General features: G+C 48.6%; 1 protein-coding gene across 26 annotated transcripts in view; it reads left to right on the top strand.

Moving 5' to 3' along the window:
- The window catches only part of RPH3AL (rabphilin 3A like (without C2 domains)), a 105,953-nt gene extending 85,111 nt beyond the window's left edge, over positions 1-20,842 (top strand). For 13 of the 26 annotated variants that reach the window (XM_065573233.1, XM_024105911.3, XM_024105910.3 and 10 more), the window contains one exon: positions 1,275-4,447. In XM_065573233.1, the coding sequence (XP_065429305.1) occupies positions 1,275-1,309 (35 nt within the window). In that variant the 3' untranslated portion in view covers positions 1,310-4,447. Of the gene's footprint in view, positions 1-1,274; positions 4,448-18,605 lie in introns of those variants that run through there. The other 13 variants (XM_065573221.1, XM_065573229.1, XM_065573227.1 and 10 more) reach the window with 2 other exon arrangements.
- The last annotated feature ends 410 nt before the right edge of the window (positions 20,843-21,252 follow it).

Below are 21,252 nucleotides of genomic sequence, written 5' to 3' on the forward strand. Positions count from 1 at the left end.
CTGGAAGCTGAAGTCAGAGGCATTCAACCTTGAAATAAGATGCAGTCTCCTAGCTGTGAGGATAATTAAACATTGGAACAGCTTACCAGGGGAGGGGGCGGGCTCCCTGTGGCTCGGAGTCTTTAAGACGGAGCTCTTTAATCCAACTTCTAGGGGAAGGTCTATGGCCTGTATGTGCAGGGAGCGGTCGGTCTGGGTGGTTGCAGTGGTCCCTTTTGGTCGTGGAGTCTGAATCCCCCTGTTCATTCCCTGCGCCTTAGAGAGAATCGAATTGACTGATTAAGACAGTAACTATAATCAAAGCTCATGCTTCAGGGCTTGAGCCAGTTGCCTGTAAGGGTCAGGAAGGATTTTTCCCCAATGCACAATTAGCTAGATGTAATCTGCTGGAGGTGGGGGGTGGGGGTCGCTTTCCTCTGATGTATCAGGGTGCAGCCACAGCTGGAGATAGGACAGTGCTGGCATGGGCCAATGTGAGATGGTACAAAAAGTCCTTTTTCTTAGATGTCAGGCTGATGTCTCTCGCTCACATCCTCAGGGTCAAAATGATTACCAGCTGTGGGGCTGGGAAGGAATCCTCCCCTCCCCTATCAGATTGGCAGGGATCTTGGTGGGGGGATGAGAGGGTTCAACTTCCTCTGTAGTGTGAGGTGAGTCACCTGCTAGCATCGTCTGGGTACATCTCACCTAATCAATTTCATGCCATCGCAGGGGCTTGAGGGCACCTCAGTTTCTCCTGTGGCACACACAATAGCTTACTCTCCTGAGGACTGAAATGCTTTAGTCTAACTGAAGTCACATGGCTCAATGTAATGGTATGTGGGTAAAATGTAATGACCTGTGATATGCTGAAAATCAGACTATATGAGCTAATGATGCCTTCTGGCCATAAACACTGTGAATCTATAAAAGTGCTGGACATCATAAACTCCTTTTGAAACCCTGGGAGTTGAGGCTCGGCACCTCCCAGGAGTTCAGTGAAGAAGGCAGCTCAACCAGTTCTGCTGTTCCATGAGCAACCCTTCCGTTTTCTTTCTTTCTCACCCATTCTCTCCTCCCGTCCTTATTCTCTCAGCTCTGCTTCCTTTAATAAAGTTTAATGGGGCTTGACTGCTGACGCAGCCCCCCGTAATGATCCACAGTCATTCTCATCGCCGCTGTTCCTAGCGAGCTTTTCAAATGACGCCGAGGAGGTGAAAGCAACACAAAATAATTATATCAAGCTGCTCCCCCTCCCACAGCCAACCAAATCTTTGTCTTTATTTATTTCAAAGGCAAACGACGCATCCACCCAAGTCCCTGGTGCTGATGGGAGCCGACGTCTCACTGCTTGACCTGGATCCAGCACACTTGTCTGACACATCCAGTCTTGTACTCTCCACGTGGATTGAGCGAACCCCGGCATTCTGTGGCTTCTGAGTCACCATGATTCCACACAGACCTTAATTTATTTGCCGTTGGCTGGAAAGAGACATTGCTGTCCGCTCGGCGTAGTTTGTCCCGCTTTTGTTTTTGCCTCCTGCTGGCTGCAGAAGAATTGGAAACGTTTGGGTTGGAGGGATGCTCTTCTGAGTGAGGAAGGGAGCAGGTGACACCATGGTAGCCAGCCAGCTGTGTATTAGTATTTCTACTGAGATTCATTTCCCCCCCTCTGTAAAATGGAGAGCTCAACACTTACCCACCTCGGTAAGGACATCGCAGTGCAGCGTGGTGAGAGCACTGAACTAGGATCAAGATACTTGTGTTGTATTCCTGGTTCACTGAGCGACCTTGAGCAAATCACGTTGTGCATCTCTGTGCCTGAGATTCCTCGCCTGTAAATGATTTTTGTAAGAGTTCTGCCCATTTTTTGTGAAGTGCTTTGAGATCCACAGGTGAACGGCGCTATGTGAGATTCACACCCACACCCTGCCCACGGGCCTGCACGTCAGGAAAGCCCTTGAAATAGAGCGTGTGAGTGGCGCATAGCCTTGTGCTGCTTCTCTGCACAGGGTGAACGTCCCTCGATAAGCGGCAAGGGTGAAATCCTAGCTCACTTGAAGTCAGTGAGAACTTTGCTACCAACTTCTGTGGGGCCAGGTTTCCATCCTGAGTATTCTCATCGCAGTTATTACTGGGTTTATTATTGTTTTAATCAGGGATCCCTGTTAGCCGGTGTGATGGCGCTCCACCCTCCTCCCTTCGAAGGGCCCTTCTTGAATATGGCTGCCTGCTGGGGATGGTCATTTATTTAGAGAGGGAGGGAGCCGTGGAAGAGGATGGCTGGTGCGATTCCTTTAATCTTTCTCCGGTAGGATGTTTCCTCTCCTTTCTGGTCTCTGCTGTGTTGAAGTTGGTGTTGTGAGCAGCCTCTCTCTGTGCTGCCAACTCTGTGTGTTTTACCTTTCAGTGGGAGAACGCTGATGGCACTGGGCAGCCATCTCAGCCATGTGTTCTAAAAAGAAGGCTGCTTTCCCTTGTGAGGGTGGAAGAAGCCAGGTCTGTGTTTTCTCCTTGCTGTCCCCAGATCTCATACATCTGTCTGGCTGCAGTTTCTTATGCGCTAATACTTGGGTCTTTGGCACTGATCTAAACTGGAGAGAGCTGCTGGTCTGGTGCCATCCCCACCTCTTCTCTGAGGTATACACTCTTCCCCAATGTCTGGCAGATGCCTAGAGGCCAAGCCCATGACTCCTATAAAGTGATCAAGCATTTTAAGGCCCGAGCCAAAGCCCAGAGATCAATGGGAGTCCTTCAAAGGGCTTCGCATGAGGCACATATTCTGCAAAGAGACCCAGAGACTCCAAAGAGTGCTGTCCAGGAACGACTGATCACTTTAAAAGCAATTCACTGCCACTGGTGAGTCACCTTCCCCTTTGTAAACTAGCCACGCTGACCTGTTTACACAATTTCTCCTCCCCCTTCCTGGCTCACTAATTGATTGTAGGGTTATTAGAATATATATAGCAGTTTGTTTTTGAGGATTGCTTCTGAGACTTGCAGAAATTGGGGTTTTTATGAGAGGTGGGGGTGGTGGGGGAATATTTGTTTTTAATAGGAAAGTACCCTGCAATGTACATACACACGCATTGGATTTTACAAATGACTATAGGATAAAGGTAAATGAGATCAGGTACTGGGGCTCCCAACCCCAAGTGGTTTTGCATCCAACCAAGCACCCTGCTGTTGCTCTTTGTGCTGCCTGCTGGGGTGATGTGCTACGGGATGGGCATTTTAACTTTTGGTCTGGGTTATCAGACTAAGACATTTAGGGCCAGATTTTCAAAGGTCTTTAGGCACCTAAAGATGTAGATGGATGCCTAGGTGCCAAATGGGATTTTCAAAAGCGCCTATCTCCATCTTCACGTGCCTAAATACCTTTGAAAATCTGGCCTACGTTACTTCTGAAAATGGGACTTAAACATCTAAATTTCAGGGGCATTTTTGAAACTGTTACCCCAGTTTTTTACAACCCAGTTTCCTTCCGTGTCTTATTTACCACCACTTTGCGTTAGTAAGGCAGAATCGAATTTTCCTTATCACCATCCACCCTGTTTGTTTCATTGTTATACTTCACTCAGCTTGGACAATGAAAACCGCCTAGTCAGTTTTGTTGTGTTTCACAGCCACTTTTGCTCTTTGGTTCTCATTCACCAGCACATATAAATCGCCAACACTACGGGAGGGATGTTTTACTCCTGACATACTCCTCGCTGCTTTGTTGGGTTGCTTTAAAGCCTGAAAATGCTTCAATTAACATTGTTTTGTGAAACACTCTTGCTTAAACATCAGTGTGGGGCTGATACTGTCCCAAAACCCTATTCACCCCTTGCTCACACCTGTATAACTCTGTTGACTTCAGCAGAGTTGCCCCTGATTCAGAGTCGGATCTGGAACCTGTTGACGTGGATACAGGATACAGGCCCCAAGTGAGAGAAGAGCCAGGCCCAATCCATGTTGACTATCGATATGTTTACACTTTGAGCTGGAAAGTGCAAATTTCAGCTCAAGGAGACATACCTGCACTAGCTCTCATCAAGCTAGCATGCTAAAAATAGCTAAAAATAAAAATCACTGCAGCAGCGCCAGTGATCCCAGATACATACTCAGGGGAACAATCCCACATGCTCCTTGAACTGGAATGTACACCTTCAGCATGAAGTGTAGACATCCACCCATGCAAATGCGGTATGCAGACATGCGCAACTTTGCTAATACTTTTTACGAAAGAGATTTTTCATCCCTTAAAGGTGTACTTCACCCTAATATGTGTTTACATGTCTTCAACCAGGTCTTTATCTTCATTATAACCAGTAACAGATGCCTGTGTTTTTAGTTGGGGGGTGGGCAGGAAAGGGAATGTGAATGGGTCTCCGTTTACTAGGATGTTGTGTGTGTCCCTTCCCTCCCTCGTTGTGTTATGTAACATTTTAGAATTGGAAATAATAAAGCTTTGACGTTGCACCAACTGCCTGGCCTTCCTGAAACAATACAAAATTTCTCTGTTCCCAAGTTGCAGATATTCTTCAAATCTTCAGGCTGCCTCCAGCAGGGAGCTAATTCCACCACTGGGCTGGTGAATCACAGGTAATTAACAAGTGTGCTGAACCTCAAGGTCCTGTTTTCTATATTCCCACCTCTTAGATATCTAAATGCAGCAATGGGAGCTGATCCACAGGTACATTTTTAGCCTTTTTGTAGAGAGTTTCTTTCTCTGTTGAAAGCACTAAGCATAATGCAGCAGTAATTACCATTCTGCAAAGAGTCATCATTCTTGGCCTTGTGAAGCTTGTCACTCACTGTCGTCTGGCAATTAGGGTCTATTTAATATTCTCCACCAAGAAACATCTACAGTATTCAATAAAGCTATATATACACATGTGTGTTTTTTGTCCCACGGTGCATTTAATTTCAAGGTTTCAAAAGGCTTTTTAATATCTGTTTTGCTTTTCCGTTTTAAACTCACCACGCAAATTGTTGTTGTGATTGTTCTGATGATGGTGCTTGGACGCTGTCATTGGCTTGAGGGCACAGCTTGTCAAGGACTATGCAGCTCCTACAATTCTCCCCTCACCACAATGTCAAGGATAGAGGGGAGTCAGTTCTGCCATCTTTGAGGTGGGAAAATGCTGTCCATGAACTACCAAACTGAAATGTTTCCCTTGTGGTTCACTTTAATGCATTGAAGCTTCAGGATCTAATCTGGTTGAAAAAAATCCTCACATACATATTATAGGAACTTAACATGCTGAAGCGAATGGGCTGCCAATTAGGGTTGCTAATTTTGGTTGACTGTCTTTCTAGAGGTTTCATCACGACATAATCTTTAATGAAAGATTAATCTTTAATTCCTGGAGACTCCAGGATAATCCTGGAGGGTTGGCAACCCTACAGCATGTTTTGTGAGTGCTCATTAATAAATCAGGTGCTGAAGACAGGCTGACAGTCAGATTTTTTTGACTATTTCGGTTTAACCCACACAGGTAGTGGCAGCGGCGATTACCATTATTGCCTTAAAATGGCAGATAGTCTCTGGGTAGCTTTTATATTTCATTTGTAAATTGAAGTCCCACTATTAACTCTGCAAATGAGATCATTTCTCAATCACAATAGCAGGGTGTGAAGTGTCAGTCACCATCCCAGCCCCTGGCATTTCTTGTAAGGTTCCTATTCTCTTCCTCTACATGCAGCCTTGCCTTTCAGGTTCTATCCGATGCATCCATTGGTTGCTTCCTTTCCAGCGTGGAAAACATTCTTCTGACGACACTCCTCTTCTCCACAGGTACGTGCACTAGAAAGCGTGCCAGGCAGGGGGGTTGACTGACTGGCCACTGAGGACATTACTTACCTTGCAGTTAGAGGCAAGGTGGGTGAGATAATATCTTTTATGGGTCCAGCTTCTACTGTTGAAAGAGTCTTTTGAGCTTACACAGAGCTCGTCTTCAGAGTGTCACAGCTAAATACAAGGTGGGATGGATAAGAAGTTAACACAAGCTCAATCAAGGTGCAGCCTGTACCCTGAAGATTAACTAACAAAGGTAATCTATCCTAGAGATTTCTGTGGCCCCCATCATTACAGAATCTGAGCACTTCACAATCTTTTAATGTATTTATCAAGGCATTGCTCTTATCCCCATTGCACAGATGAGGAACTGAGGGACAGGGAAACCAAGGCTCAAATCCTCAGTAGGAGTTAGGCACTTAAATATCTTTGATTACAGTGGAAGTCAGGAGCTTAAATGCCTTTGAGAAACTGAGCTGAAATGACTTGCTTGGGCCGTTTAGCCCTGTGCAATTAGTCCTACCTCACAGCACCTGTGCAGGGTGTGAGACTTAAAAGAAGGAAGAGGAAGCTTGGAGGGAGGGTCCCGGGCAGGGAAACCCTGCCAATATCCCCTGCAGTGGAAGAGGCAGGCTAGACCAGCTGGGGAAGAGCAGGAGGTTTCCTGTGGCTGTAGTTAGTCTGAGGAGAGAGGGCAGCCAGAGAGGAAAAAAGGATGAACAGCAAGGGGGGGAGCACACAGGATCTTCTGAGGTGAGGCAAGAAGCCAGGTTGGAGCTCGGAAGTGGCTGAGGACTGTGGCCTGACAGAGGCCCTCGGGGTAAGGGTAGACCAGGCCCTATCCCAAATGGTTGGTGCCCAGGAGCCAGCGGTTAGGCTGTTGCCACTGGGAGCCTGCCTGTAAAGAAGGGTCTGAAAGCTGAGTTCCACAGGGCCCAAGCTTTGCTTTGATGTTTGTAACAGGGCACTGGCCTTTCAAGGCCAGAGCGGGTGGAGTGAGAGACCCGTTAGCCGGGTCCATGGAGACAAGATGAAGTCTGGGATATAACTGAAGCAGTTGTTGGAGCGGTCGGCCTCTGGGAGAGGGAAGCCATGGGGCTACCCACCCCTCCCCCAATGTTGCTTTAAGGGCTTGGGGCCTTGTAGAGTGGATGGGGTCCAGCCAGTGCACACAGGTGTGTGTGTGTGTGTGGGGGGGTAATTAGGCCCACCTGGCAAGGGTTAAGAGACTGATTAGCTGACAGGGCAGGTGAATCAAAAGGAGGCTCCCAGCCCAGTCAGAGTTTCTGAGGGAACGGCCTCACTGGCCTGGGGGGAAGAACTCAGCCCCCGGGAGCAGGCCTGTGAAACTCTGAACTGAAGAGGGGCCAAAGGGCCTCTCTTGGGAGGCGGCTGCTGTTTAGAGCCCAGGAAAAGAGGGATGATATTTTAAAGACTGCAGCTGTGAGTTATTTTTGGAAACTGAGGCAAGGTGCCTGCAGGGCCACCCAAGCCCATGAGTGGGCACTCTGGGACAACACCTTTCCACAATATTGTCTGACTTGAACTAAGGGACTCTGTTACCCTGGAAGGGGTTGGATGCTTTAAAGTGGCTTGGCTGGTGGAGGCTAAAGATGGGTGTGGGGACACAGAGACAGAAGTGCTGCAACACTGGGTCTGACCAGGAGGGGGCGCTCCAGAATGGTGAGTCATGTAACATGCTGGTACTGTATAAGTTCAGGTGTGAATTTAAACCTCTCCAGCCAAACTGGTGCTAAAGGCAGTGTGGACACGGTTGTTTCAGTATGAGACTGGCTTATTTTGGTTTCACTGAAGTTGATTAGGAACAGGTTTAACTGAACTGAAATACCCTGAAACAAGAGGGTCCACGGTCCACACAACCCTTTGGCAATGGTTTAACTTCATAAAGTGTCAATTTAAACCCAAGTTCTACCAGTCCCGCTGCCTTGTGTAGACACAGTTTGGTGCTAGACTGTGTGAAATCTCCTCTTCCCTGTGCATCTTAACTCTAATTTATCCAGTCAAGTCCAAGTAAGTCTTCTCCTAGTTTAGCCCACAGATCATTTCCAGATGCCGTTGGACTCCGCACTGTGTGAAGAACCCAGTCCTTGATCTGACCCAAGACTCACGGCTTTGAGGGGGAATTTGGGGTTGATAATAGGGGAACTGATTGTCACTTGGCTCAAGCTTTCCAGTTTGGACTTGGAGCCTCATGTTAAGGCCACCTTTTGATTACATGGAGGGGCTATTAGGAATGTCATGGGGGAAACGGGAGGAGAACCTAGATCTTCCTGTTCCAAAAGCGCAGGTTCCTCCTGCATCAGCTAAAGGAGACTCTCCAGTATTAACTGCAGCAGCCATATGACACACAGTTGAGCAATTCCAATGTCATCCCTTAGAAGGCAGGTGGGACTCCAGGACACACAGCGCGTTCCTTAGGGTGAATTTTCAGGAGGGTGACATTTTTTTGGTTTCCTTTTTTTTTAAAGGCTGAGTCTTGAATGATGCAGTCACATAAACCAGAAATCCTGATTCCCATGGAGCCAGGCTGCAGTTTAAAGATTAGAACACCAAGATGCGTGTCTGCCAGTGAAGCTTAGCATCAGAGACATGCGCACAAATATTTATACACCTCCCACTCTGCCTCTTTCATGGCAGAAATATTTCTTCTCATCTTAATGGTAAAAATCCAAAGCTAATGTACTGTGATGCTGCTTTTTTAGCATTTCCATCTCCTGAGCTGCTTTTCCATGTGTCCCCTGGAGAATATTATGTAGCATGAAAAGTTGGCGCTCTGCCCCAGTTTGACTGCAAGTTGCACCTTGGAGTAAATTAATTCAAATCCCCTGGAGAAGGCGGGTCGGTGCTCATGTGGTGGAGCTTTGCAGAGGTTCTGTGGATTTATTTGAATTCATCAATAGCATTTTTTTTCTTTGCCCTCTTTCTGTGTGACATATAAAGCTGTTCAGATAATCATGGATGGATTATGGTGCTTGCTTTTACCTCAGGAGTGGGTGGCATTTTGTGTTTATGTGGGGGATTGGAAGAAGCAAGTTGCATTTGAAAGACATTTTGATTGTGCACAAAATAAACGTAATGACAATGAACAACCTTCATTCATTCCACTTCTCTCCCTTCCCACGCATCCTGCACCTGTGGCATTCTCTGTAGTCCCTTTAATCGATAGATCAATTTCTTTCTGATTAAAAATAGAAAGGCTAAGATCACTTGGTTTCCATCTTTATGGCTCATCCTACCAGGTGCTGGGCATTGTGACCCCAGTCCAACAGAGCACTTAATACACATGCTTGTCTTCGGCACTGATTTCAGTCTGGCTATTCATGTTATGCTTAAATGCTCTACTGATCTGGGGCTGGAGGGCTCAGCTCCTTGCAGGAGCGAGCCCCTAATGTGTAGAAAGAAACCATTGCTGAAAAACGACTGGCATCAGCGCTATACGCTACCAGGTCTGAAGGGCCAAATTCTACTATTACAGCCGTGTAAATCTGAAGCAATTTACCCAAAATTAAGACTCTAATGCTGGAAATCTTTGTAATTTAGAATTCTTGAAGCTGTCTTAGTTCAGCAGGGCAGAGTTGATCCTGAACTAGCCAAGCCTAATATGCAAGTCACTGCTTGTATGCTCTGACTTTCGGCTAAATAATTAAGTTAATTTGGTCACACTCTCCATTGATAATGTAAGAGGAAGAATACATAAAGGCCTCAGTTGCCAGGTGTGGGGTTCATACCCGGGGCCCAAATTCTGTGCACTCAGATACTGGTGGAAATGCAGAGTAATGCCTTTGACTCCTATGGAGTCATGCCAGAGCTACAGCAACATAACCGAGAGCAGCAGGTGGCCCCTCTGTGTGCAAACTGTTCTTAGATGGTTTGTAACTTACTCTTGGAAATTGATGAGCCTAATGTAAATGGTCTATTTAATACCATCTTATGACAGAACAGAATTTGGCTCTGTCTACATCTGCTGCAGCTCCTGATAACTTCAGTGGGCTTTGCACCCTGTGTAACTGACAGCAGACTTCTTACTGAATCCATTTAAGTTCCAGAGAGGGTGGATGGGTCTAGCATCCTTTTGCATCACAGGGCACTATGGACCTCTTACTAACAGGCACATAGCTGAGAGGCAAGTTTAGGGTGGATGCACAAGAGGAACTATTAACCCTTTAAGTAAAGGTTAGATTGTAAGTCCGCATGTGTTGTAGTAGTGGAAAGAGCGGGGGGCTGGGTGTCTGGGCTCCTGGATTCTATTACCTGATCTGTCCCCCCAATTTACAGTGTAATCTAGGTGCAATCAATAACCCTCACTTTCCCAGCCTGGTAATACCTAACGCTAAGATTTTGACATGGATATTTTTAGTAAAAGTCATGGACAGGTCAAGGGCAATAAAGAAAAATTCATGGATGCCCATGACCAGTTTAACTTTTACTAAAAAATATCCGTGACAAAATGGGGAGCTCAGCTGTGGGGTCCCCCCGTCGCCTGCATCAGCCGGGAGCTGCTCGGTGCTCCAGGGGATCCTGCAGCTCCCCGCCGCTGCCGGCTGAAGTGACGGCAGTCTAGGAAGTCACGGATTCCATGACTTCCGCGACCTCTGTGATAAAATTGTAGCCTTACTAATAGTGGTTGTCTGGGTCTGTTCCTTAATGCGGTGATTCTCAGCCTTTAACAGATTTGGATCTCCCTCCTATACAGCAGGGCTCTAACTGGGGTGGAGGGTTTAGCAACATAGGATGGTCTAGCAGCTGGTTGAGACAGTCTGACGTAATGACTGTTGACTCTCTAGAAATGCAAGGTATCCTCATTAGAATACCCTGTGCCTCTGCCCTGGAATAAAGCTGGGGAGGCAGATTAGCTGTTAGAAACACCTGTTGTGACTCTTCCCTCCCCCCCTCCCCGAACGTGTTTTCCCTTTGCTGGTTTCTCTGCTCCCCTGATATCTCTCTCCTGACTAGCCTGTGATGCATCTCTCCTTCCCTTCCAGGGTTCCCCTGCTCCCCTTGTTCCCCCCCGCCACACACACACACACTTCAGCTACTGCAGAGTTGAGTGTAGCACACTGCAACAGTTCACCACACCTCCAGCAAACACCTGCGGCCTGGACCACACAGTCCCCAAGCTGCTGGTATCTGTGCCGAGGCTCCAGTGCGAAGAAGTGACAGCACGGGGGAGAAGTGGCGGCATAAAGTAGCAGGAAAGGGCTCTAGTTAATTGTCAGTGATAACACAACATAAACAGGGGCTGGATTGGGTGCTGCTGGCATTAAGCCAGTGGAGTTACCTGAGTAACTGGACAGCAGCTCCATTAACCCTCCCAGCCACGGGGCAGATTCTGTTCAACTGCCTTCAAAACACAGAACTTATGTTTGTGGCTGTGGAGAGTGTGGTGCTAGCTGGTGATGTTAACTGATATCACCTGAGCAGAGGCTTGTGGAGGCAGCCTGTCGCCCTACATCTTCCCTCAATGGGTTCTACGGTTTTATAAGTGAGCACTTTGATCCTGCTGTGGGTGTGGCAGGCAGAAGGATGGTCCAGGGCTTAGGGCACTAGCCTGGGACCCAGGTTCTATTCCCTGATCTGCCACAGACTTCCTGTGTGACCTTGGGTGAGTCACTTAGTCTCTGTGCCCCCATCTGTAAATGGGGGTAACACAGCGCTTCTGTTCCTCACAGGGATGTTGTGAGGATAAGTACATCAAAGATGGTGAAATGCTCAGATATTATGAGGGGCAATAAGCACCTCAGAGCTAGGTCTGCAGAGATCTAATTCTAGGTGCCTACAGAGTCCCAAACTAGCCTGAATCCTCTGGCTCACAGGTTAATGTCCTCGGGGAAGTGGGGGGGTCTGAATCATAGAAACATAGAATATCAGGGTTGAAAGGGACCACTCAGTTGGGTGGATATCCAGGGCTCCAGACGTGATCCCTTTTCATGGCAATGTTTTCTAACTGCCTTCCTCCCAAATAATGCACTGTACAGTGTCGTCAAGGTGCCAACACACTGCTCACCTCGAAAGGCCTTCGTCAGAGCTGTACAAACAGAGATTTCCTAGGGCCCCAGCCCGAGGCTCTGATCAGACTGATTCCCTGTATGCTGAATGACAGCCATGTTTTCTGTGTATTCCTGCTAGTCTCTTGCACACCGAGAGCACCATCATTGCAGATCCCTTCAGAAAGCAGCCTGCCCCTTCCCTACGCACAAGCGAAAACAGAGGGGCTGTCAGTGCCCAGCCTGCCCTTCTCTGCTCCTGCCTCTTTTATTCTCAGTGGTGTCTGTGCTAAAAATCCCACCCTTAACTGAGATGGAAGAAGTTGGTGCCATAGCAGCCATCTTACCGTGCAGAATTTTTCCCATTTGACTTTGCCATTAAAGAGAAGCCCTTCATTCCAGACCACAGAAGAAGAAAACCGGTCAACAGGGAGCTTCGTAGACCTGCAGGAAGTCTGAGCAGAATCTTTCAGATCTTGAATCTTGAACCCATACAAACATGGGTTTAAGAGAGCGTGTTGGTCCCAGGGTTACAGCGTAGGACTGACAGGCAGGACTCCTGCATTCTGTTCCTCGTTCTGCCACCGACTTGCTGTTTGACCTGGGGAGAGTCACTTGATTTCTCTGTGCTGCAGCTTCTCCGTCTGTGAAATGTTGGTACCCGTCTTGCCAGAGTGTTTGAGACTTAATCAGTGTTTGTAAAGAGCAGGGAGATCAAGATCATTGGACAGTGCATAATATTAATAAGCTACCCCAAACAATAGCTCAGTACCATTGGACTATAGGTTGTGACCTTTTCCTGGCTTCAGGATTCCTAGAGCTGAATTCTGCCTTCAGCTATAGAAGTGCAACTCCCGTTGGGAGCGGTGGTATAGTTTAAAACTCCCTTCAGTTGTGTATCAGCTGATCCACTGGCTGCATCTCCAGCTGCTACAAACTATAGAGAGTTGTGGATGCCCCAGTTGTGCAGCCAGCTTGCCTGATTTGTGTGCGCAAAACACAGAGCTTGTGCACCTGCGTGGGTAGAAAGGGGCTGTACAAAATCAGAAGCTGCTTGGGAAGGGAGTTCTTTCACCCTGACCTTGAGAGGCTGGAAAATCTGTGCATGTGGGTCTGATCTTTCTACCTCTTGCAAAAAAATATAACCAAGCCTGTACTTGAAGCTTGCCTATTAAATAGCAACGGCCCACGAAGAGCAGGTGAGTCACCTGGGGGAAAGGGCTGCAAAGAGCTGTCATTCTCCTCTCCCTTTCCGACACTTTAACTAGCTTTAATGTCTGGTTTGGGAAAATAAAATATTGATGCTCTTGTGGAAACACAGTTCTGCATCTGCAAGTCTTGGGTGCCTTGCGAAGCTCAGTGCAGATTCTCCTAGCTGCCCATGTATGCAGAGGTCTGATCTCTGCTTTTAGCACCTGCTAACCCTGACAGTCAGATGCCCCCGCCCCAGCTCTCCGGCTCAGTCATTTTTGCTGGAGTCTAGTTGCCCAGGGGAGGAATGTGTTGTAAATATTCTAACTCTAAAAGCCTTATAGCCACAATGTTCCCTGAGACACAGAGACAGCCCAAGATCAGGATGGCTGCTTAATATTAGCCGCAAGGTTTAAAGACAAAAATCCGTGTCTGTGGTTGGTAGGGTGGAATTATAATGAGAGCCACCAGTTTTCATCAGCCTGGGCTGGAGAGTCTGCCTAGAAATTGCAGTTTAAAGCACAGTGTCCACCCAAGTCAAATCTCTAGCATCACATGTTAACAGGCCGGCCTGCCAGTTTCCTACCTTCACCCGTGATCCCCCTCCTTTCATGGCGGCTGAACGCCGTCTCGCACTGGTGAAAGGTGCCAGATTGATGGTCCTGGAGAAGGAAGCCCATGCTTGAGCCCTGATTCTCTGCTCACACTGGTTTAACGCCGCTGCCACTCTGACTCCAGAGTGAGAGAAGGTTCAGGATCTTTCCCCAGAAAGGGACAAGCAGCAGTGGTGCAAGCTGCCCCTGCTCCCGCCCACGTGCTGCAGCTCCTCACCTGGAGGGATCGCTGCTAAGGGCCGTGGGGGCGGGAGAATCCGTTGGCCTCCCTGATGAGACTTCCAAACGGCATCTAGCTGGTGCCACTTGTAGTGGTGGATCTGGGACATGGCTACATGTGATGACCAGGAGCTGGATTGAGAGCTGCCAGGCTTGTCCCATAGGCCACAAAACAGCCCTATGTGGTAACACGGTTCAGTCACTGCTGGCCTGGGCTCCCTTTGAACCGGTGGCCGGCAGGTGAGAGGCTGCGCTGAGTCAATGTGTTTTCATGTTCCCCTGTAGCTTTTGCTCTATTGGAGTTGGGGGTGTCTCCCCCGTCAGGGCTCCAAGCTGTTTGTTAAGGTTAATCACTGTAAATAGCTATTATGTTGTGTTTGAGACTTTCTTTCTATTAATTACATCCTCATTAGGGCTGTTTTTAGTGAAGGGGATGGGGGAGGAGGGGAGATATGAGATCTTGTGCTCTCAAGACTCCGTCGACTGCTACTTATTGGGATAGTTCAGTGTAATTAGCCCAGTACTGTTGCCAGATGAAATTCCTTTTAATCATCAGTGGCCTCCCACTTCCCATCAGAGCAGCCTCTTTTCCCAGCAGGGATTGTTCTCGGAACTGCCTTCTAGACTCTGAGATTCTTGCTGATTAAACTGGAAGCCGGGGAGGAAGGATGAGAATTAGCTGCTCCGTGGCTGGTGCCCACCCCAAGGTGCTGCCTTGCTTTGTAATGACTTTACTAGCATTGCACAAGCAACCTGTGGCACTGTTGGGTAGTCCCTGTGCCACATCTCTAAACACACTTGCCTTTACCCTCCAGAATCCAGGCTAATAGACAGGGTAGCCCCGATTCAGGCAGCTGTTGAACCATAGAGAGAGTGGAATCCCACCTCTTACTTTGTGTTCTCCTCACGAGGGGGAATCTAAACCAACTTTCCCAGTGGGACATCTGTGCCCCATGGCTGGGTAGCCACGTCCTGGAGCCTAGCAGAGCCTGAGGGTGCATTCAAACATCATGGGTGGGTGGCCCCGCAGAACCCATTTGATCACGGCTTTGATCCTCGGCACAATCTACCATCTCACTTTGGTGTCTTGAGGGGATGGAGCTAATATTGTGGGTGAAGCGTGGAAGAGTACCGCCACCTTTCCACCCTCACCACCAGTGCGAGATAGCAAGGCAAAGGGACACTAGCTGCATATGCTCGTGGACGAACCCATTGCGTTCCCATCTCTGCGTTCTCTCTTATCCACGAGATGGAATCTTCTCGGGGCAGGTACTGGACAGTCCGCTTGCGTTTGGGGCCCTGGTTTAAACGCTCCCAAGGGCAGCAAGGGGACCAAGTGTCATTTCCAGATCGCTTTCAGGCAGCTCTGTTGGCAGCCTGTCTCGCGCAGAATGATGTGCTGCCAAGCAGTTACAAAACAGCCATTATGGCAGTGCCTTGGAGGGGAGGAAAATAAGCTGAAAAGTGCAAATGAAGAGTATCCATCTTTCTAATTCAGCCTGAGAGGGACCTGCATGATTCACATCACCGGGGAGCCTTGACATAAAAGGTACTAAATAGGAAACTTGCTTTTTTGTCACGAGAGGCCTAGATTTTGACCCCAAATGACCCACCACTTTGGGTCCAAGTACCATTTAGGGTTGCCAGGTGCCTGGTTTTTGACCAGAAAGTCTGGTTTAAAAGGGGACCAGGCAGTGTCCTGTCAGATGTACTGGCCGGACACCAAAAGTCTGGTTACTGTGGGGGGCGGGAGGCACCGGGTCATTAATCCACGCCAGCCCCTGCTCAGCGAGCTCTGTCAGGCTGCAGAGGGAGCCTTGCTGGGGTGGGTGGGAGATGGAGACGATCCAGCGAGGGGGGAGGAGTGAGCAATGGAGGCAGGGCCTTGGGGAAAGAGGCAGGGCAGGGGCAGGGTCAATGGCACACACTGGTCCACCTATGGTATTACTGCAGCACCTAGCATCCCCCGTCATGGAGCCGGACTCCCCTGTGCTAGGCACTGTACAAACTCCGAACACAGGGCCTCAGCCCTGTTCTGATGGCATCTCTTCTAAGAATAGGAGGGGTGTTTAGTCTGCCTTGTCCGCTGGGACAATTATGGTGGTGTGGGGTCGACAGGTTTTGTTTTGTTGATGAGGGCATTCCTCCCTTAGGAAGTGGGCTGAGAATTACCCGAGTCAGTAAATGAGGCAGGGCTGGTCATGTACTGTTTTGTACAGCACCTAGCGCTATGTGGGCACTGGCTGAGGCTTTCAAGCACTACTGCAATATAAACAGGTTAAATAATACACGGGGGTCACCGAACAATTGGCCAAAGCTGGATTTGAACTAGTAAGCTCGGGGCTCTGTCTGTCACTTACCCATCGTCTGACCATTGCCTTGTTCATAGGCTATTTTATTATTCTGCAGGCACTTGCACAATGATATTCAGCTGATCGCTACTCCCAATCTGTCCCTGCTTGCGGCCGCGGGGTTGGACTGATGAATGTTTTATAAAGGGAAACAACAACAGTGCTGCACTGGTACAGCCTGAATGATGCCTTCTTTTGTTGGCTTGCCATTCAAGTGTAATAAGACCAGTGAAGATAATTTGTGTGTTCTCACAAACACTGTCTTCCCCCCTGTGTTTTACCAGCTGCGGAGCAATTGGGAAGGCAGAGCTGCACACTCCCTCTTGCATGGCTATGAACTCTGGCAGCTGTTTTGCTAAGATGGGATGTGAGAGCAAAAGGGTTGGAGGGTGGGGCACCTCGGGTTCAGAGGGAAGGGATGGAATGGGATGTGGTTGCATGGACTCCTTGGCCCATTTGTTGAGTGGCTCCCTCTGATTTATTAACTTACCTTGTGTGTAAGTTACCTGGTCTGTGTGGGTTAAACTGCAGGACGGTCCCGCATGGGAACATGTGGAAGGAAGTGATGCAATATTTAGCAGTTGAAGCTGCATGGGTGGGAGTCAAGATTGCAGGATTCTGTTCCTGCCTCTGCCATTGATTTCCCCGTGTGACCTAGAGGTTAAGTCATTTTCTTCTCTCACTCTGTGCCTCAGTTTTTCCATGTGAAAAATGGGTTTGATAACAAACTTGCCTACCTCCCAGAGGGAGCAAAGCGCTTAGAGCTCTTGGCTAAGTGCAGTGTGCTGTGATAAACTCATCTCATGCCGTACCCTCTTCGATCCATTTGCAGATCCCTCCTCAACACTGCCACAAGACACCCATCACTAATACCTTTACTCCCCCCCCCCCCCCCCCCCAAATCTATCCACGAAACTCTGCTGCAGTTTGCACTGCTGGAAATAAAAATCCCCATCTGTGCTTGGCCTCCATTTCTAATGTGCATTACTGACCTTGGCCCATCCACATCCTGGGGTATTAATAGCCATTGGCTTTAATGACTTTCAGCCAGCAGTCCTGCCAGCTGGTCATTAAACCCCAGAAAATGCCTTGGGCCTTCATTATTCAACCTTAATTACAGTAGATTCTGCTTAATAGCAACCCAGATATTGACAACTTCAGGTTAATAGCAACATTTTGCCAGGAACCAATCCTATCCCATCCACTTTAATGTTAATGGAATTTGGATACTGGCATGCCACTTCTTAACAACACTTTTTGGAAGGAAGGGCCCAGCTGCTGGCAGGTTTGCGAGGCTGCAGCCAAGGAAGTGCTGGGACATCCTTCCCTGATGCAGCTCTGCAAACCTCCCCGGGCCTGGGGACAGCACAGAAGGTCAGGGGCTGTGGGCTGGGCAGTAGTGAGGAGCGGGGCTGCAACCCAGAGTTCAGAGCTGCCCACTCCAGGCTGCACCCAGGGAAGGAAGCAGTGGGATGTGCTGAGCACAGGGAGAGGTCCTGTGCAATCCCACGGGGCCCCTGATCCCCATAGAAAGCCCTGGCACCTGGGCTCCAGACCCTTTCCCTGCTGCTGCCCTGCCCACAGGCAGATGTGTGGGGCTGCAGCCAGGGAAGGCACATCCCAGAGTTTCCTTCCCTGACTGCAGCCCCACAAACCTGCCTTCCACTTATTAGCAACTGCGGGATAATGACAACTTTTTGCTGGCAACTGAGGCATTATTAAGCAGCGGAATCTACTGTATATGTTTATTTAACAATAAAACAAGGCACCAACTGGCTGGCTTAGGTCTGAATGTTCCCCAAGTGGCATACTGCCAAAATCAGATGCTCTAGCTGTATGGCTGTCAGGCTTATGAGTAATGCTGCTGATCAATGCCTCTGTGCGCAATGAAAGACTGATGCGTTTACGAGGCTTGTTTTTTATTTGGGTGTGTTCTGCCTTTGAAAGCTGCAGTGCAGGACGAAAAGGAAAACAAACCCGGAGTGTGGGTGCTGCCTGTGGGAGACTGAAAGCCAGTGAGCATGGCAGGAGGAGGAGGATGTGATCTCTTGAAAGAGATTCATGGCTTATGCGAAGGGTCTGCCTGCCCAAGGCTAGACTGAGAAGAGACAACAGTCAGTGCTGGATGAGAGCACCAGAAAGGCCAGGGACTGGCAGACAGCGCTGCTCTGTTCAGACTAACCCACGCAACCCAGCAGATGCACCTAAAATGACAGTAGGGGGCAGCAGGGAGAGAGAGAGGCTACATGCACCCTCTGAAGGTCACGGGGGTTACTTGCACTGCAGATGAAGCTGCTGTATGTCAATAATCTCTAGTGTGGAATAAACTGAGTGGGTCTCCGCTCCAATTCCCAACGGACGAGCGTTGTCCTGTTTCCAACACCACTGCAAATGGCACTGACTTGGCTCCGTTACTGTCTCAGTGGGACCTGCGTACTGAGCTACCTTTCTCTCCCCCTCACAGGTGGGCCTGGGCAGCCAGCGTGGGGGAAGATTGCATAACCACACAAGGAGAGGATGGGCTCTTTGTCCTCGGAAGAGATCCAAGAGCACCGCAGTGGCTAGGGACTGAATCCTTCAGCACCAGAGGCTCCTGCAGAGAGCACTGTGGGTCCCAAGTTCAAACCCTGCTGCTAGAAAGTCAGTGACCGTTCTGCTATTGTTGCCGTATAGCTAGATGGAGAGCTCAGAGGAAAGGGCTGGGGTGGCAGGGAAGAGATGACACAGGAGAATCCGGAGCTGCATCTGAATGGTGAGCGCAGGGGCTGGAGTCTCCAGAGAGGCAGGTTCTCGTGGTGTTGGCCAGTCACAAAGGCTGTTGGGTAGAAATCTGCATAAGGTTAATTACTTTGGCAGAGATGCTTGTATTTCGCCCGCCACGCTGTGTGCTCTTTAATCTGCCAATGTATTTTGTCAATGCTTTCATTACCCTTTTCTTATTTGTAAAATAATTCAGCAAAATGGGATCAGCGCCTTCTGTCCTCCAGATAGTGCAGGGCGTTTGTCCCCATTCCTCCGACACGGGCTTGTTCTGAATGACAAATGCAGCTTGTGTTTGCTGAGTAGTAGAGCAGCCATTCAGAAGAACAGAGGCCAGTTGTTCATCCAGGCGTCAGTCTAGTCGCTATGTGTGAAAAATTTCCTAGTTAAAAACCAAAAGCAGGCTGGCTTTCTATCCCACAGGGCTTCATGGACACTTTTGTAGCCTGGACCACAGCTTCACAGAGAGACCATCTCATGGACACTTCTCCTCCTATACACAGTTCTGGGGACTAGCGCCCTTCCCTCTGTGGGCTGGCCTGGTGTCACTGCTCTGAGCAGGCTTAGAAAACTGTGTGAAAACTGATAGATTTATAGAGCTTAAGTTCAAAAGGGACCATCTGATAATATAATGTATGCACAGGCTGTACATTTCACCCAGTTATTTCAGCACTGAGCCCAGTAACCATCTGCACAAGCGCTCCCACGTTGGAGCTGCACTAGTGTTAGTAATGCTGCGGAATTTTTTTCCCCAAGAAAACCCTAGCGTAGACAGAGCCTGTCTCCAGACTCCACCCCATTCCTGGAGTTTGGCTTTATTGGTAACACAACATAAATTTCAGCCTAAGCTGCTTCCTGGTGCTTGGCAGCTGCTCAGGTTTCACACTCGGAGTGCCACTGTCCCAAAGAGAGGTTCTCACCTCCTATAAGCTATGGCTAGAATTAACTAGACAGCCAGGGCCAGACTTAGGGCTGGGCAGGGCCGGATTTACACCTTATGTGCCTCTAAACGCGGCATCTTCAGCCCTCCCTCCTCCCCCCACCACCTACATCTGACCTTTGTGTTTTCCATAAAAAATGAAACTTTTAACTTCTAGGCGCCCCTAGAACGCTGGTGCCCCTAGGCATGTGCCTGCAGCGCCTAACTGGAAATCCGGACCTGGCGATGGGTGACTCAGCAATAACCAGCCTGAATCCCAGGGCAGAGCTCTATCATCTGAGCCTACAGTCACTCAACAGAGGAGTCCTTTGTTCCTGGACAGGCTCCTCGAGTCTGCCCACCCTGTTCCAGAGCGCCAGCCAGACCGGTCGCTGTATGTCTGAATGTGCATTTAGAGAGCCACGATGCCCCCGGCTGTTCTACAACTCCAGTCACTTTGGAGTGAATACAGCAAACTGGTAGTAAAGCAGTAAACCTTCTTTGTTTGCTTTTTTTGAAAAGAAAGATCCATTTGGACGAGAGGCCTGGGGAGCAGTGAAAAGGGGTCAGTTTTATCCCAGGCACTGGCTTCTTGAGCTGTGAGCCGTTACAGTGACGTGAGATTGAATCAAAACTGCTAGAGTGTTGGATCAGATTCCCTTCTGCATGGCCATAAAGAACTTAAATCTTCTGTCTCCAGCCGAACCTGCACATCCTCTGCACTACAGAGCTGTGCCGTGATGCGAGGCTCACAACTTCATCACTTGTGACATGGCATCGTTAAACATTAACCATTGTGTCATAAGGCTCAGATACCAATCATGTTCTTACTCCAAGCGGGTTTCTGTTGCAACCAGGAATTCAGGCTGGCTCCCCTCTTGAGGCTGGGTTTCTCTGGCTTATCCTCTGCTTATTTTTTGTTGTAGGCTTCTCTTGATTTGAAGGTCTGAAATGCAGCTAATGCATGTATTACACAATAGCTTTATACGTTGTTACATATAAATATGTGAACCAATAAGTCACTAATGCTTCTCAATCACTCTCCGTCCAAGGACCTCAACATACTTTCCAACCATTACCATGCTGTCCCCCTATGGGGTAAGTAAATATTCTCCCCCATTTAACTGACTGGGAACAGGTTAAGTGAGCGTCTCTAAAGACACTCAGGGAGTCAGTGCCAGAGATGGGAAACGAACACAGCTCTCCTAACTCTTATGTTTACTATAAGGCCCTGTTCCCTGTCCCTCTAATGACACTTTGTGCTGTGTGGTTTTCGGGGATGGGGATGACTCTGGATGTTGATTTTGCACATCCAGATGGATATGCACAACTGCTTGCATCTGTAAAATTGGGCACATGGTCACTGGACTGTCTTGAGATTGGCCAGCTGAAAATGTGGGTTCTTTGTGTCCATTATGAAGAATAATCTCTC

This window comes from Chrysemys picta, chromosome 19 (assembly GCF_011386835.1).
Source record: "Chrysemys picta bellii isolate R12L10 chromosome 19, ASM1138683v2, whole genome shotgun sequence".
Classification (NCBI taxonomy): domain Eukaryota; kingdom Metazoa; phylum Chordata; order Testudines; family Emydidae; genus Chrysemys; species Chrysemys picta.